The sequence below is a fragment of the Pempheris klunzingeri genome, chromosome 9 (assembly GCF_042242105.1).
Source record: "Pempheris klunzingeri isolate RE-2024b chromosome 9, fPemKlu1.hap1, whole genome shotgun sequence".
NCBI classification, from domain to species: Eukaryota; Metazoa; Chordata; class Actinopteri; order Acropomatiformes; family Pempheridae; genus Pempheris; species Pempheris klunzingeri.
The window spans coordinates 480,491-497,078 of record NC_092020.1 but is presented as its reverse complement, the minus strand read 5'-3'; the positions used below and the strand labels follow the sequence as shown (position 1 = coordinate 497,078).

Here is a 16,588-nt window from a genome sequence, read left to right as displayed (position 1 = left end):
TTGGCAGTGGTCTTTACTGTAGGGGGCTGTTTGGCAGTGGTCTTTACTGTAGGGGGCTTTTTGGGAGTTGTTTTTTCTGGTTTGTTTTTTGTGGGACTGCTGTTCCCTGGAGTATAATTTTTTGTCTTCTTTTTTGGATTATTCTTTGGTGGAATTGTCTTTTTGGGGTTTTTCTTTGGCGACATATTCTTCTTTGGCTTGGATTTTGGCGGGATGTCTGTTTTTGTACTGCTTTCTGTTGGGTTCGTCATACTTGGACTGCTTGTTGCTGGAGGGTGTGTAGTTATCATACCAGATGTTGTTGGACTACTTGTAGTGCTCTGTAACTGTGAATCTGTGCTCTCGTCTGGGGCAGGCAGAGGCAGGGGATGTGCAGTAACACTAGGAGAGGCTGTAATGACTGAGGTGGTCGTCATAGAAAAGGTTGTGAGGAGGACAGGGACACTGGTGGCAGCTGGAGGATGAGTGGTGATCATTTGAGCAGAAGTTGGTGGCGGGGATGTGGTGGAATGAGGAACAGCAGTGGTGGAGGTAAGAAGATGAGTCCAGGGACTGATGCTAGAAGCTGAAATGGTGGTGGTGACAGCATTGGTGGGCTGGTTGGTGCTGAAAGCAGAGCTGATGGTGCTGGTGGGTGGAGGAGCAGTAAGACTGGGCCAAATGGAGGTGGATCTGGGGGTGGAGTTGGATTGAGGCACCGTGATGGTGACATTGCTGCAGGACTTGCAGCACATGCGCTGGAAGTCCGGTAGAGAGCAGTAGCGCTTCAGCACGTCCATACGACAGAACACTGAGCGGTCTCCATGACAACGCTGGCCTGTGAAGGAGAGAACAGAGAGCTGAGACTGGGCGCAGCCACGGGTAGAGACTATGAAGAGGTGTGTGTGTGTGTGTGTGTGTGTGTGTGTGTGTGTGTGTGTGTAAGTGTCTGACTGCTGGGAAATGTCTTCGAAAGTGAAATAATGTGCAACAATGAGAATATATTTCATTAGCATTTAGCCCTTGTGTGCATATCTGTTTATACATGACGTACATGTGTGTGTGTGTGTGTGTGTGTTGGTTCCACACCGTGCAGAGTACAGTAGTAAAGCCAGACCATTAGCAGAGGATGCAGGAAGGAAGAGGAGAAAAAAACCCAAACATCAAAAGCAGTCATGAGGTTAGTCCAGAGAAACTGAAATGGAAAAAGAAGGGTCGCCAGTCTTGTGTTGTAAATATAACTATGCTTCAAGCCGGAATTTTTCATCTAAGCAATCTGATATCTAATTTTAACTTCCTCTCTCTCATGCGGCTTTGTGTTGCCTTCGCTTCAGGTGTCCATCATTTTTCAGTTGCTACGTTTTAATCCTCTGCCACTTGACTCGTACCCTTTTTGTACCATGCCAGTAAAAATAACCGTGTTCTCCTGGCAGTGCTAGACATTTTCACTTTTTATCCGACAAACAGTCTACCCAGTGAACATTCCTGGTGAGAGAAAGATCACACTTTTTAAAACATTTTTATTGATACAACTTTGCTGTTGAGAATGACAGTAACTGAAACAATGAGATGTACGCCCCCCCTGCTCAATATATAGATATATTCTTTTCTTAAGAAAAATAATTCAACTGTATCGAAAGTTACAAGTTCACAGTCACTTTGGTAAAACACTTCATTACTTGGAAATCAACCAGTCAATCTTTTTATCGATTGAAAAAAAAAACATGAAGTACATAAATTATATGGGCTGTTTAAATAAAATACATAATTTCCATGATGATGTAAAAACTGGAATGGCACATTAAGTGTCATATGAAACATTTACAAAACATTAATAAAATTTCCCTGATAAATCAAAGTGCATATAGACGCAGTGCACGTAGTCCATCTGAATGTTTCTTCAACGTTAGCCAAACGTTAGCCAGCCCCACGCAGCAGGCCAGTGAAGCCACAAAACAGTTACCCATAGTATAGAATATTATAGAAGAAGATAACAGTCATGAACATTATTAAATACAGTCAACACCAATGTTATATACAGTCGCACTGCTAGGTCTGGCTTGGTCTCATACAGTCCAACTCCAGCAGAAGGAAACCTTGGATAGCTCGCTACATAGTCACAACAGAAATATGTGATCACAATACAATGACAAGTCTGAAGTGTTTTTTTTTTCTAGATGCCATATGTGTCGATACCCTAGGCCCTTTGTAAACCCTTCCCAGTAGTCGGACATTGGTCCAACATCACCTTGGTAGGTTTGATGGTTGGCGGGTGTGAGTTTGTTAAGTTGGTTTGAAGCTGCCTCTATTCCGAGTGAAACTTTGAATGAGTAAAGCCATCTCTTTCACAGATAAATGCCATTACATTCAATCCAAGATAAGGCATTGTTCATGTGGTTAATGTTCATCAAAATAAAATGAGATCATCGGACGCTCTCAATCAAATCAAAGTTTATGAGGTATTTCTGTATCTGATCGCAATGTGTAAAAGCCCAAATGATGAAGCTCCCACACACACACACACACACACACACACACACACACACACAGACGCGCATGCAAACACAATCACACAAACACACGCTCACCGACAAGACTGACTGACAATCACGCATTCATTTACTCATTCATCTGCGCTTACACACAAGATACACATACGTCCCACGCACATATATACACACTGACACGCACACACACAGATGTGCTCTCACACACACATATATACACATACATACAGATGGTAGATGCAAATGTGCATGACAAAACGTGATCCTATCCTTAAAGAAAACAAGAAGCGACAGTAAACCACTGATCCATCTGAGAGAATGGAGAGGCAACTAACTGACCAAGTCCTGCATAATATAGGTCTAACCCCTTCCCCCCGAAACACTTTACCTTTATTAAATATTCATCTGTATTTATGTAAAATCAATAAAAAAATACACATAACAGTCAAGGATCTAAGCGATCAATAGCAGTCCAAAGGTTTTAGGCAAATAAGCTACAGCTTATTCATGGTAAAACATTATTAATATTATTGTTACTTATATAGATTTAGATTTATAGGTATATATAAATACAAATATATTTATAGATGTATTTGTTTAAAGTCTGCAAGCACAAATAAGCTGCATTTATTGAACTTTAGTATAACAGTCAAAGAGAGGATGGCTGATGATGAGGTGAAATGGGAAGCAACCTCGAGCGGTCAGACTACCCTGTATTTTTTTTTTTTCCTTTTGTTTTTTATTAGCCTCATATTCAAGACTCTTCATCTCACAGTTCCCTCCCCCGAAAATCAACGGTTTACTTATGTCACTTCCTGTCCCTGTGCTGAGTTCCCGTCAATCTGAGAATGGAACGTAGAATGAGACCATTCTCTTCCCCGAATGGAACCAGGATGTCAGATGAGCACTTTAGCAAAGATGTCCTCATTGTGACAAGATCACATTCACAATAAAGCTTTCATATTTTTTGTAATAACTTTTTTTTTCTATATAGATATTTATATACCTTTTCTGTTTATTTTCACACCTGTTTCTCCCCACAATGACAGCGCGCTACAAAAAGAAAAAAGCGCAGCTGCATCTCAGGAGTGGTAACCCATGACAACACGCAGCTAGCTCGCGCAAAACATGGCCGCCAAATGCAGAGGGGGTCCCTCACACATGAACGGCTCTTCGACACGTCTCAGGAGGTGCCAATGAAAACCTGTTCGCCACTTCGAATCCTTTTCACATCACATTTTTTGTTGATCTTTTGAGTTTTCGACTGGCCAGCGGTTACAACACAATGCTCCACAAAGGAGCGAGAGAGATAGAGAAAGAGACAGAGCAAGAGAGAATCAACCAGCACACACAGGAGCCAGAGACCTCCCCCCAGTCAGAGCCATCTCAGACACACACAGAGAGAGGCAACATCCCCCCCCAAAAGAGAAGCGAAAGCTTTGCCGCTCGCTCACGGGCGTGGACACAGGCACAGGGCGTATGAGAGGGGCGGGTCAGGGGGCCAGCCGGGGCCGGCCCTGAAGAGACAGGAGGACAGAAATGGGCAGGGCCCAGCAGAGGACAGACATGCAGCTACGGCTGCTGCTGTGGAGGCCAGGCTGGGAACTATAGAGGGAGGTTTTACGTGAGGAAATCTTCGGGTAGTTGGGGTTGGGGCGGGACAGCCACTGGATCAGGATGTTGCCGTTCTTGTTGAGGTCTGATGAGCCCTCTGCAGAGAAAAGAAGAGAGAGTGACTGGGGACTTTTTTTCTATACTGATGTCAGGGCTCTATTGTATTCAAAGATAGATTTACAAGAGTTTTTACAAGTAATTGCTGAGTCATGGTGATATTGCTAAGAAAATCCTTCACACTCACTGGGACATGGATCCAGGCGACACACTCTGATGGTGTCTGGCTTACTGTCCAGACACAGACCGATGGTGTTGTCCCTGGTGTGGCACAGAGCCTGCCTCTGCTGGGTCCCATTACCACATGTCACTGAGCACTGCACACACAGGACATGAATACAGGCCAATACATTATTATAAATCACCTGCTAAATATGAAAATAAAGTCATTTGAAGCTCACAAAATTGAAAGCACTGCAAAGGCATGTAAAGCATCACGACTGTTTTTTCAATCATTGTCCTTGGTTCACAGTGAGTAGTAACAGTGAAGATCTGTTTCTCAGAGACCTGTCAAACCTGCCAAGAATACAGTTCTGAGAGAGTCTGGTGATATTTAAAACTCAGAATGTCTCACAAAAACACCAGCTGTTGGGCTTCAATACAAAAATATCAGTACAAGGACTTTCCTGCACAAGTCCAACTCGGCCAAACGTTATTTTCCATTTTTCCTGTTTTAGTTTTGATTTCATGTCCAGCTTGTGTACCTGTGACCAGGGTCCGACTCTCCACTGGGTGGGGCAGGGGTGTCGGTTGCAGGGTCTGCGAGTCTCGGGCCGGTCATCATTGCAGTGTTTATTGTGGATGGAGCGCGTGGTGTTGTCATCTGACGGCTGGACACAGCTGACCGCACGGATTTGCATCCCCGTTTTCCCGCATGTTTTGCTGCAGTTCTGCCACTCCCCTGTCACCCAACTGGAGAACATCACGGGAAAGAGAGAAATTTGAGTTCTGAGAGCATTCAAAATGTCACAAAGAGGAGGAAGGGGGAGGACTTGGATTGACTGATTTTATAGTTTGTGACATGTAATGCAATGCATACATGGGGGGAGGGCAGGGCTTCTGGTTGCAGTCTCTTGTGTCTCCTCTAGGTTTCATGTTGGATTTGTTACAGAAGCTCTTGTGGACCATCTTACTGTCCACTTTTCTTCTGCAGCCATATCGCAGGTACTGCTTCCCTACAAGCAACAGGGGATGGAACATTTAACAAATGCAAACACAGAAACATAAAGACAGACTCAAAATGCACACAGTTGATCTCAGACACCCAACAGTTTCACATTGAGCTCTATTGTACCTCCACCGCAGGGCTTGGAGCAGCAGGACCACTTCTTTGGGGCCCACTCATAGGCGCTGTCCTCGACCAGCATGTTGTTCTGAATGGAGTCACTGTCCATGTTCATCATGTACTTATAAGACAAATTCACATCCTCATCTCCGTGTAATTTCATCTACACACAGAAAGATCAGAAAATAAGAGGGAAAATGTAATGAGCACAACTGACATTAGAAAGAGAGCAGACAATGATTTTGTATAGACAAAACCAAAAGATTCTTCATTCATTTCAGTGTGTACCATGATCAGAATTCCATGTCTGAGAGGACCCGTGGTCTGGAGTGTCTCCTTGTCGTTGTCGTTCTCATATTCCCACTCAACGCCCTTTTCTATAACTGAGTGGGATTTTGGGTATTCATTTTCCCCGTTCAAGAAGAACAGTCCTGATGCCACATTTTTTACAGCTGTGAATGGATGAGAAAAATACGTTGATAATTGTAGCACACCCAAGTATACAATACAATACAATACAATACAATACAATACAATACAATACAATACAATACAATACAATACAATACAATACAATACACGCTGAAAAGAAAAACATTGTACAATACCTAAAGTGTGTGAGGTTGCTTTCAGCTCTTGGATCAGTAAGTGTCTCGCTCCTCTAGGGATTTCAAGAACTTTTAGGAAACCTGAAAGGAAACACACAGATGGTGCGTGACATGGTTCGACATCATCAGAAGCTCATTTTATGGTTTCCTGACAAAGAGCCTCGGCTGATTCAGTTAAGACCTCTTACTCATTTCAACCATGTATCCCTACTCACTAGTTATAGAGTCGTGATTATTTCCATCCAAAGTAAACATCTGATTCTGGGAACTTTGGTGCCGCAATGTAGGTCTGTTCTGACGTCAAGAGTTAGATAATATTTTAACAGAGTGAGGTTTGACGTAGTTTCTTGGCAGTGCTCGAAGCTCAACTCAGAACTCACTGAGGTTTGGACATTGCTATGAATCGTCCTCTAGAGGGCGATGTTTAGCTGCACAGAACTAAACGCAGGGGTGGAACGTGTGCCAACTATAAACAAAGGACAGTGGCCCACTATTCATCCTGTACTTAACAGTGTGATAGACAGTTACTACGCTGATGGAACCAAGTCAAGTGTGTCACAGATTTAGATAGAGATTATTGTGACAGTTAGTGTGTGTTTACCTTGTTTCTTGGCAGTTCGTGTGATGGTGTCTTTGAAGGTTTTACAGCTGGAGTTGTTTCCTCCACACACTCCACACTTGTCCTCCTGCTTTGAGGAGCTGACCACACCGTCGCAGCCCACTTTCTGTTCATGAGGACGTGGAAAGTTTGACACATGTAGGTCTCAGCATACTGTGTTGCTCTCACACACATGCGCGCATACAAATACATAAAACCACTCACCTCACACTCCCCACGCACACACACACTGTGCGGGTCCTTGTATGAGCAGCGGGTGCCGTCCAGGACCATTCTCTGCATAAAGACCACATCTTGTGTCTCCTTGGACTGGCAATGCAGGTGGCAGCGTTTGTTAGCTGGAAGAGAAACATAAATATGCAAAAATGACTCAAATGACGAGAACAATGTTGCACAATTGCGATCCATTTGGATGATTTCATCTTTACAACCAACATGTGAACATTTCTTATTTTCTGAATGAGCTCTCCATGAGTCAGTGTGACACTCATTGTGTCTGTCTGTGTGACTCATAATACGACTGCAAGAGCCTCCAGAGACAAAACCTGGCAGTTCATGCCAGTGAGAATGAACACTCCTACTTCATCACGTTTATTACAGATGGACATAATCCAGAGACCTTGTCTTGTGGTGCTTTGACACTAATAAGCAGGTGGGAGACGTGCTACTGTAGAACTCTAATATGTGGAGAAAACACACTTTTTTCAGACTGAACTGAGAATGAACGGGAACGATCTACGAGTTTCCTTCTCAGCGATCTGAATGAATTCTCTCCTACAGTGAGTGAAATACGCTATTATAACCAAGGGAGCCAGTGCAATTATACTTGTGACTACCAGTGTAGGTAGATTTACATACGTGACACACACATATATATAAATATATATATATATATATATATATATTTCTTTTTTTTTAAGTCGAGTAGGTTTTCAAAAATCTAATCTAGTTTAGTCCAAGAGCATTACTTATTTTTTTAAATTTGTGTTTTAGTGAAATGAAGATGGTTAAGAAAACCTTTATTTTGCATGTTGAAAGGGTTACTGTATGTTTACTGGACTTTAAGGGCAATAAGGATGTGAGGACTCCTGCTAGACATCTGATCATATCTGTGTGAAAACACTGGAAACAGGAGACAATTTGGGGCCTTCTGATCTAATGCGATAGACGAAACAGCCACACACACACACACACACACACACACACACACACACACACACACACACACACACACACACACACACACACACACACACACACACACGGCAGCCTTACGTTTCTTCTGTCTTTGCTCAAGAGTAATTTTACAGTATATCTGTTGACTTGGGAAAAGACCCAAATAGAGACCAAAGTACGACAGTGTGTCAATGCTCTCTAAACAAATACTACAATTTCACACTCGGGGTAGACACACACTTTTTCTCTACTCGCATTATCTGGAACTCAGGAGATGACAGAGCATGAATGGAATTCAATTTCACCTCCCTGTTCACTTTTTTCTCTCTCACACACACAGGCATGCACATCTGTGGTCTCAAGCTAACACACACTCACGGAAAAGTAATTTGAGACTGACAAAGCCTTGCTGAAAAATATGGCATTTAGAAATGATAAGAACGAAGAAAAACAATTTGCCAAGGCCTCTCTTAGCAGAGTGTGCGTAGCGTGACCTCCGATTAGATATGGAGACAACTCAGCACTTTTCTCTAGGGCTGCCCTTTCAGTGGATGATAATTTAATACCTATCAGGGAGGCAGTGACACCTCCACTTAGAGACAGGGACAACCACACACACACACTTTTTAAAACTTCTCAACAACGTACAGAGGTTTTGGATATTAAGTGGAGAATTCTAGGATGGGATCCCACTGTGATTCTGATTGTTTATCGATGTGTGCCAATTGATACTGTACAGAGATGGAGAAAAAGGTGGAAGAGGGGGTTAGTGAGGTTCAAATGACATCAGCGATTGGGTGGAGAAAAAGAAGACACAAAGTTCAAAGAAGATTGTTTTTAAAGAGATTTTCAAAGAGATGGCGTGTTTTTGTGGGAGGGTGTGGTCACAGCTCAAAGCTGTACTCAGCAGGACAGCCAGATGTCAATGACCATAACAGAACACAACCTATATATAGAAAACCCTCTAAAACCCAACCGCATTCAAGAATTATGTGTTTGCTTCCTCCTTTTGGCTTTCATTTGTATTTACAGCTTCCACAGTGTATCATCACTTAGGGCTTGTCACTCTCAGGCAGGTATCTTCTGTGTCCACCAACCTACTTCATCCCTTTCCCATGTGCGGGTGTACACTCACGGTCTGTGTGTTCATAAGGCAACCAGTGGTGCTTGTTGCTGTGGAGTTCAAAGCGAGGATCCCAAGCGTGGCACTGCTCCTCTCGCGTGTCACTGTAGATATCCTCGCACTCGTTGGTGTTGCACATCTGGAACTGATAAGTTGCCCCCACGCAGGTACGGCCTCCGTTGGCTGGTCTGAGAGGGTTACAGGGCAAAAGATGCATTTTACTTCTTTATTATTCTTTGTCTATTGTGTTTTACTTTCACAATTCATTAGCTTTGTTTGAAAACTGATACACATAACCATTGTTAGGTATAGAGCAAACTGCCTTTCTGCAACTATCACTATTATTACTATGTCAGTGCAGCAACTGTCATTCAATTAACTATCAAGAACTCGACGAATGCTTGCTAAAGAGACATTTGGACCCTAATTTGAATTTGTAATAGTTAAGCACAGACTGGATACTTGCAATTGCATTTTTTTTTTTTTTACATACGTGCACATATACTGTACACACCCGGGAAAATGCAGTTCCATACCTTGGATTGTCACAGTCGCGTGTGCGAAACTGTACTCCTCCACCACAGGTGCGGGAGCACTGGCCAAACTCACTCCATGAACCCCAGTTTCCATCTTGCTTTATGATGTCAGGGGTCAACCAGATGCAGTGACCTTTAAAGCAATGCTGCAATAGGCGAAGAATATGAGACACAGTTGTTATTTACAGTCTGACATTGGATTATTGTTGATAGGGTGTATGTTTGAATAGGATAGTGTATAAATACCTTCCCATTCCCACACATGGTGCCATCAATGGGTGGTCCTTTCTTGGTCTTGCAGAAGAAGGGATTGTCTGGGTGGCTACACCACAGCTGCTTACATGGGTCAAATGTGCGATACTGCAGGGCACAGAGAGAGACTCCTTCTTACAATTAAAAGCCACCATGAGATAGCTGGGGTGAAACTAAACACCGATAATAGGAAATGAAAATAGAGATGAGAAGAGAAATATCACTACAACAATAACCACAACAGTTTAATACCCAACAATAACAACACCAACCCTGTACTGTGTCACTGCACTGTACACTACGCTGCACTGAGAAACACACAGCCATTCATGCAAACTAAACCAAAGGATGAGAAAGAGAGACAAAACTCTCAGAATGAGACAGCCCGTGGTTTAATTAGGGCACATGGGAGGTCAGAGGGCAGAGGGCAAAAGGTTAAAAGGCCAAAAGGTGAGGTCTCATTGACCTCTAAAATGCCCCTAGACATAGATCAAGGACCAAATTCTCCTTCTTGTCTGATATAAACCATTGATGAGGATACCACCAAACTGACCCGCAGTCCAGTGTCTGAGGGGCCGTGCCCTTCTCCCTCCTCTCCACAGACTTCCCTACCCACCATGACCCCAGTGGACCTTTACAGGTCAGAGGGCGAGTCAGAATCAATGGCTAGACTGTGGTAGGTAATCACCAATGACATCAGACTGGAGGATCCTAAAAGCTGAAGTGAAACATGGAAAAACAGCCTCTGTTCTGGCTCAGCCGTTTACCCTTGGATGGGAAAGACATCTTTCCAACCTTTTCCACTCATTTATAGTCGTGAGTGTGCCAATATAATGACGCTCTTCCTGCCAGCGCTGCCGTGATTTAACACAGATTTTGCAGGATAAGGGCCGGGGTATGGTACGGTTCAACTGTTGAACTGCATCATAGCCACTGAACCAGTAGTAGCAGTCACAGTGTTTTTAGGGATTTTACAGCCACTTTCTCTTAAAATGAGCATTTTAGAATCCTGCAGACTAACATCCAAAATATGACGATGGGTAGAACAGAGAAACAAAGTACAGTAAAAAAAAAAAAAAAGTAAGGAGCAACATTACAAACAATTACAACTTCAGAGGACGAATAGAAAAAGAAAATCTGAGAAAACAAATGACGGGCCACATGTCTTCCGGGAGGTGGGGTTACCTTACCTGCGTTCCTGACTGGCCCGCCTTTTGTAGCTGAGGGGAATGGGTTTGACAAGAGAATAAAGGGTAATCTAGCAATGTGTGCAAATCCCCTTAACAAGCCCTTCGTCAATCAAGCAACAGCTTCCCAACAGCTTCACAGTCATAGAGTGAGTGAGGGTGACAGGGGGTGTTAAGATGCTGAAGCTGGGTGAAGCTTGTCTACTGTGTCTACAGAAATACTGTTTGTGACAGGCTTATGTAAAGGCACTGTGGTATCAAGGTAAGTGTTGTGTTAAGAAATCAGATTCTTTATCATAATTACCATTAATAACAGAAAAAAGAAAAAGCTATAAAAGCCAATTACCTGCTTTTAAGCAAGATGCCAATCCCACCAGTGGCCGGGAGAGGAAAGCAGAGGACATCAGAGGAATGTGAATAGTTGTGTATGTGTGACCATTACAATGTAGATCAAAGATACATGTCAGATAGATGAAGCTTGATTGGTGGCAACTGCTGTAGAAGCTGCCTTCAGCACATATGTTAGTGCAGTTAGTTAGTGTTAGTAAACTCTAGCTATGTTAGTAAAGTGACTGTCAGACTACGGGGATCTCTTACCGCGGTGCACATTGTGTAGCCCACACCAAAGTCAAAGCGACACTGTTCGTTCATGGAGTAGTGCAAACCAGGAAGCTGAGGAAGCGACGGCCAGTTGTGGTCAAAGGGGTCGTCACGGAGACAGTCATAGGAACTACAAGAGGAGCCAAAACAAAATGTGATCAAATATTATTTTCTTCATTTACTTTCTTCTGTTTATTATGTCATTGTGCAGTAACTGTTGCCTTTACTATTTGATGAATCTGATCATTATTTTCCTAATTAATAACTTGGTCTATAAATTGTCCCCACAATGTAAATTATTAAAATTTAGGGTTAGGCTTAGGTTTAGCAAGTAGTGGTTATGGTTAGAGCTAGGGAAAGTCTCCAGGAAATTATTTTTAAGTCTATCTAATGTCTTCTGAAGTGATGGAAACAAGACTGTGTGTGTGTCTGCGTGTTTGTGTCTCACTGAAGGTAGCGTCCCAGCTCTTGCATGCTACATCTGGACCAGTGAAAGCGGTGGAAGGCAGCTTGCACCAGCGGAGCCATGATGCTCCCCATGTGCACCTCATCCCCACAGCGGTTCCCCTGGCCGTCGTGCTCCATCCCCAGTCTGTAGAGAGATAGAGCGAGATAGAGAGAAGTGAAGGGAAACGAGATGAACCAGGTGGCTGAGGTGACCAATAGATCAAACCTGCAGTAATCAATAGAGTCTAATAAGTGACTGTGCTGTCATATTTTGCTGCACCATGAAAGCTGGCATGAAGAAATTATTATGGCAAGTGCACTTACACGTGTCCGGTCTCGTGTGCCACCACAAAGGCAGAGGAGAAACCATCCTCATGGTTCAAGGTGCAGCTCCTCACCGGGTGGCACATGCCTGTCACTGGGGCGTAACCTTGGCAACCAGGAAAACAGACATGATTGTTATGATTTGTAGACTTATTGTTGTGATGCACTGGAAGAAAGTACAAGAAATGCCTTTGCAATGTGTGAAATTAATGCTAAACCATGTTGTAGACACAATCTAGTCAGAGTCAGAGGTCAAGTTTCTTTAGAAAATTTGAAATACATTTTCACTCATTTCAGTGTGTACTTTAAACAAGCGAGAAGAAGAGTCTGGTATTACAGTAACTATTCATCATCTATACTGCTTATCCCTTAAGAAGCCAATCCCAGCTGACCCTGGGCGAGAGGTGGGGCACACCCTGAACTGGGTGCCAGTCAATCACAGGGGTGACACACAGTAGACACATTCACACCTACGGACAATTTACAGCCACCAATTAACCTAAACTGCACTTCTTTGGAATGTGGGACGAGAGAACCAGCGCATGCGCGGGGAGAACATGCAAACTCCACACAGACAGGCTGCTGCCGCCCAGCGGGTTTGACACCTTCTTGCTGTGAGGCGACGGTGCTAACTACCACACCTTCGTGCCGCCCTACGATACCTATTGGCTTCTCAAAATAGATCTGTCATTTTTAGACAAGCATCAGCCCAATAAACTCATCATATTTATATTGCCAAATTATTTGATTTGCATACATTTTCTTAAATGTAATAATTTTTGAACAATATTAGAGGCCAGTCTCTAGGCCTATGCTGAAATACACATCTGCATCAAGTATGTTTCAATACAGTCAAAGGATCTGTGAGATTAAGCTGATTTTTGTTTTGTTTTTATCTTAGACCTCAGACTTATCAGTTTAAAATGTGTATAATGTATCCTACTTACACACAGACTCTCATAGTACTCTTTCACATACACATTCACAATCATGTGCATGTTTGTGTATCTAATCCTCACCCTAAACCGTCGCCTTCCACCCCTACATGTGCCAATCTCCAACTCCCTGTGCGCTTGTCTGTCCCACACTGCCTTTAATTGTGGGACTGTGGCTGGGCCTGCTCTGCCTATTGATTTTCTGCTGCTGAAGGCTGAGCCCAAGGGCAGCTGAAGGGCTTCTGGATAGCTAGGCCACTGCCTTTAGAGGCCTCTCCCCTGGGCCTGCCTGTTAGCCTGCACTCTGCTGCACAGAAAACCACCAACCACCAAACCCACTCTGCACTATGCAGCTGCATGAAGCAAAGGAAGAAAGAGGGGAGTTTTCTGTCACGAAGTTTAGGTCCTTGAGACATTGGGCCTGCAGTTTGGATGTATGTGCTATATGTTTAATAGAAACTGGTCAGTATATGTTCAAGTCTTTTGTTACCCTGCATGCCCGTGGGGCCAAATTCCTGACGTGTGAGGAAGATGGCGTGGTCGTGATACTCAGCGTCCCCTGTGTCCTGCTTCTGCTGCAGGAAGGCCCAGCGACACACATTCTCCAGACTCTGAGATGGGTTCCCCAGTTCAATTAGACTCATGGACTGGAAAGAGAAAGAAACACACACAGGGTTAAGAGTATAAGAGTAAAGGTTGTAAAGATTCTACTAAAACAGGGAGCTAAACCTGCCTCTTGTTGTAGTGCTGGTACAACAACATTGTATTCACCCCTGTAGGGGGCAGTGTCACAATGTTATATATTGTCAGCACATCTTGCAAATTGCTGAGTTGTACAACACACTTAAATACACACATGCACACACACACTCCAAGGGATTCACAGTACTCACAAAATAATGCTTAGGATCCTGTAATCTTAATGGCCTCAGTAATGAAACTGAATACAGAGCTGCTTATTAATGAGCTATGCACTAATAGTCTAAAACATGTCCAATTACAGAATATTTACATATGATTAAATGCATAGTACCCACACAAACACCCGCCAATTCCTTCCATTCACCTTCACCTCTCATTGTCATCCTCATTAGGATCCCCTCTCTTCCCCTCTTCCTCATTTCACTCTGCTGTACAAGTCTTTCCATCTATCTCTTCCACTGCTTCCTTTTCTCCTCACTTTCTAGATTTCCTTGCTGTTTTTACACATGCACAATGCACAGCCGAATCAAGCAGTGTAGAGTGTGTGTGGTGTGAGTGTGCTGCAGTGACGACATATGGCCTGCCTCTGCACAAACACCCCTCAGACAGAGCGCACTGCATGTGTGTGTGTGTGTGTGTGTGTGCTTCATCATGTTCATCAGGTGCATGTCTGTGTGTTTTTAGGATCTTTAAAGATGTGTTTGTAATGGTGTGTCGTAGCTACATGTTGTGTTGGAGTGTGTGCATGAAGTGTGGGTGTATGGGTGCGCCTGCATTCAGGGTCACATAGCCAATCTGCAGGCTGTCTGGGTGCAGCTCTGTTGCTACGGTAATTGGGGATGATGGACAGCCGGAGCTTTGGCCGAAGCTGCATAGGGGCTGGTCCAGAATGACCAATGTAGGAGTGAGTGTGTGTGTGTGTGTGTGTGGGAGTGTGTGTTTCCAGGGCTCCACTCGGACTGTAGACATGTAGAGAAAAGGGGAAGAGATAAGGCTACAGAAGCACAAGTGTATCACAGAGCACCTATCCAGCAATAAAATAATTTGTATGGTCCTGTGGGGTAATCCCTGCGCTCCTCCAGTCCTGCCATGTCTTCCCTTATCTCTCTTTTTCACTCTCCTCCACTTTTTCTCTCTTTCTCCCTCCAGCACACGCAGGCAGATAGAGTTACAGTAAAGAAGAAAAGGATGCTACCCCCATCGTCCGGTCTCTCTGTTTATGAATGAGGGAGGGCTATCATTGATTGTTTATCTTTGCCTGGACTTCCCATGATTCTGTGCTGCAGCCTACTGGGAGGAAGGCCGATTGCATAACGGGCAGAGTTTCTGTGTGCTTTGGTGCTGAACTGTGAAGGCGTGTGACTTGAAAACACTCCCCTGGGATGCTGCATGCTTTTAGTTCCTCTTTTGCTCAGTCCACTGGAATAACAGGCTTCGGGCATCAGTGCGTGCCAATAAGTGCGCGCCTGGATGTGTCTGTGTGTTTGTTTATGAGAATACGACTTGGCTGTTCTTACTGGAGGTACTTAGAGTGATTGTCTGAGTTGCTTTTTCAGTACACCTCATGTCTTGTCAGGTCTTACCTTGCCGTAGCCAAGCATGATAATCCGCACCAGTACCACATTGATCTTTGCTCCCAAAGACTGGTCATGGTAGATCTCATTAACCTGGAGTCGCACAGAAAGACACAAGAGGGAAAACAAGTCTCAGCAGAAGAAATACAACAAAATCTATTCGAATCAAATATCTAAAGGGCTTGTAAGTTGTAACTAATAGCTTTGTTAATGGTTAAGTCTCTCAATAAGGTTTTATAGATCTATAGATATAGATAGTTATGAGCCAATAATGATAACGACTTCTGAGTTGCCAGGGTGAGATGGTAGTAATCCGCTGGTTAATGTAATTAAAGCTCATTAAGTGCTTTCTCACTTTCTATTAAACCACCAGGTCTGGTTATAAATGTTAATACATAATATACTAAGGTTTTAAACAAATAATCCATCAAATCTGCAGTTGTGAATGTTATTATTATTATTAGAGTTTGATATTTTGGGAGATGCCCTCATTTTCCTTTCTGCCGAGAATTAGATGAGAAGATTGATACCACTCTTAAGTCTGTAAGGTAAATATGCTATAACCCGGAGATGATAAGTTTACTTTAAGATCAAGAGTGAAGACATGAGGGAACAGCTAGCCCATCTATGTCCAAAGGTAAACAAAAGCCACCAAACAACGTTTCTAAAGCTCACTAACATGCATTATATCTTCCTTGAATAATCGATGTACAAAACATGTACAAACAAAGTGTAAAAATGACAAGTTGTTGTTTTACAGGGGGTTATGTGCAATCATGTGTAGTTGTGATGTCCTGTCTGTGATCATGTCTGTTTGCCGTGACTACCTGCAGTCAGTGTATTTCCCAAATTGTTGAACTATTCCTTTAAAAAAGTCTCTAATTGCTCCAATGGAGTTGTTTTCTTGATGAATTAAAGAGAGCCAAAAAAAAAAGATTAAGTGGCATGCTTAACCATGAATAAATCAATTAGTTAGAAATTATAAGCCTGTTATATAGAGATGCCTTTTTAGAAATGCATATACCATCAAAAAATGATCTGACTGAAACTCTGTGATATGAGA

General features: G+C 43.2%; 2 protein-coding genes across 2 annotated transcripts in view; both read right to left on the bottom strand.

Moving 5' to 3' along the window:
- LOC139206915 (A disintegrin and metalloproteinase with thrombospondin motifs 2-like) overlaps positions 1 to 16,588 on the bottom strand; it is a 108,095-nt gene that overhangs the window by 2,088 nt on the left and 89,419 nt on the right. The window contains exons 5-23 of the mRNA XM_070836529.1: positions 15,535 to 15,618; positions 13,740 to 13,896; positions 12,315 to 12,420; positions 11,992 to 12,135; positions 11,541 to 11,673; positions 10,947 to 10,976; positions 9,751 to 9,864; positions 9,505 to 9,650; positions 8,981 to 9,156; positions 6,874 to 7,007; positions 6,652 to 6,775; positions 6,051 to 6,131; positions 5,731 to 5,894; positions 5,452 to 5,605; positions 5,197 to 5,332; positions 4,862 to 5,069; positions 4,345 to 4,474; positions 4,111 to 4,197; positions 48 to 817 (exon numbers count right to left, since the gene is read on the bottom strand). Of these exons, the coding sequence (XP_070692630.1) occupies positions 48 to 817; positions 4,111 to 4,197; positions 4,345 to 4,474; positions 4,862 to 5,069; positions 5,197 to 5,332; positions 5,452 to 5,605; positions 5,731 to 5,894; positions 6,051 to 6,131; positions 6,652 to 6,775; positions 6,874 to 7,007; positions 8,981 to 9,156; positions 9,505 to 9,650; positions 9,751 to 9,864; positions 10,947 to 10,976; positions 11,541 to 11,673; positions 11,992 to 12,135; positions 12,315 to 12,420; positions 13,740 to 13,896; positions 15,535 to 15,618 (3,078 nt within the window). The remainder of the gene's footprint in view (positions 1 to 47; positions 818 to 4,110; positions 4,198 to 4,344; positions 4,475 to 4,861; positions 5,070 to 5,196; positions 5,333 to 5,451; positions 5,606 to 5,730; positions 5,895 to 6,050; positions 6,132 to 6,651; positions 6,776 to 6,873; positions 7,008 to 8,980; positions 9,157 to 9,504; positions 9,651 to 9,750; positions 9,865 to 10,946; positions 10,977 to 11,540; positions 11,674 to 11,991; positions 12,136 to 12,314; positions 12,421 to 13,739; positions 13,897 to 15,534; positions 15,619 to 16,588) is intronic.
- The window catches only part of LOC139206917 (putative monooxygenase p33MONOX), a 128,414-nt gene that overhangs the window by 27,532 nt on the left and 84,294 nt on the right, over positions 1 to 16,588 (bottom strand). The gene's annotated exons all lie outside the window — the stretch shown is intronic.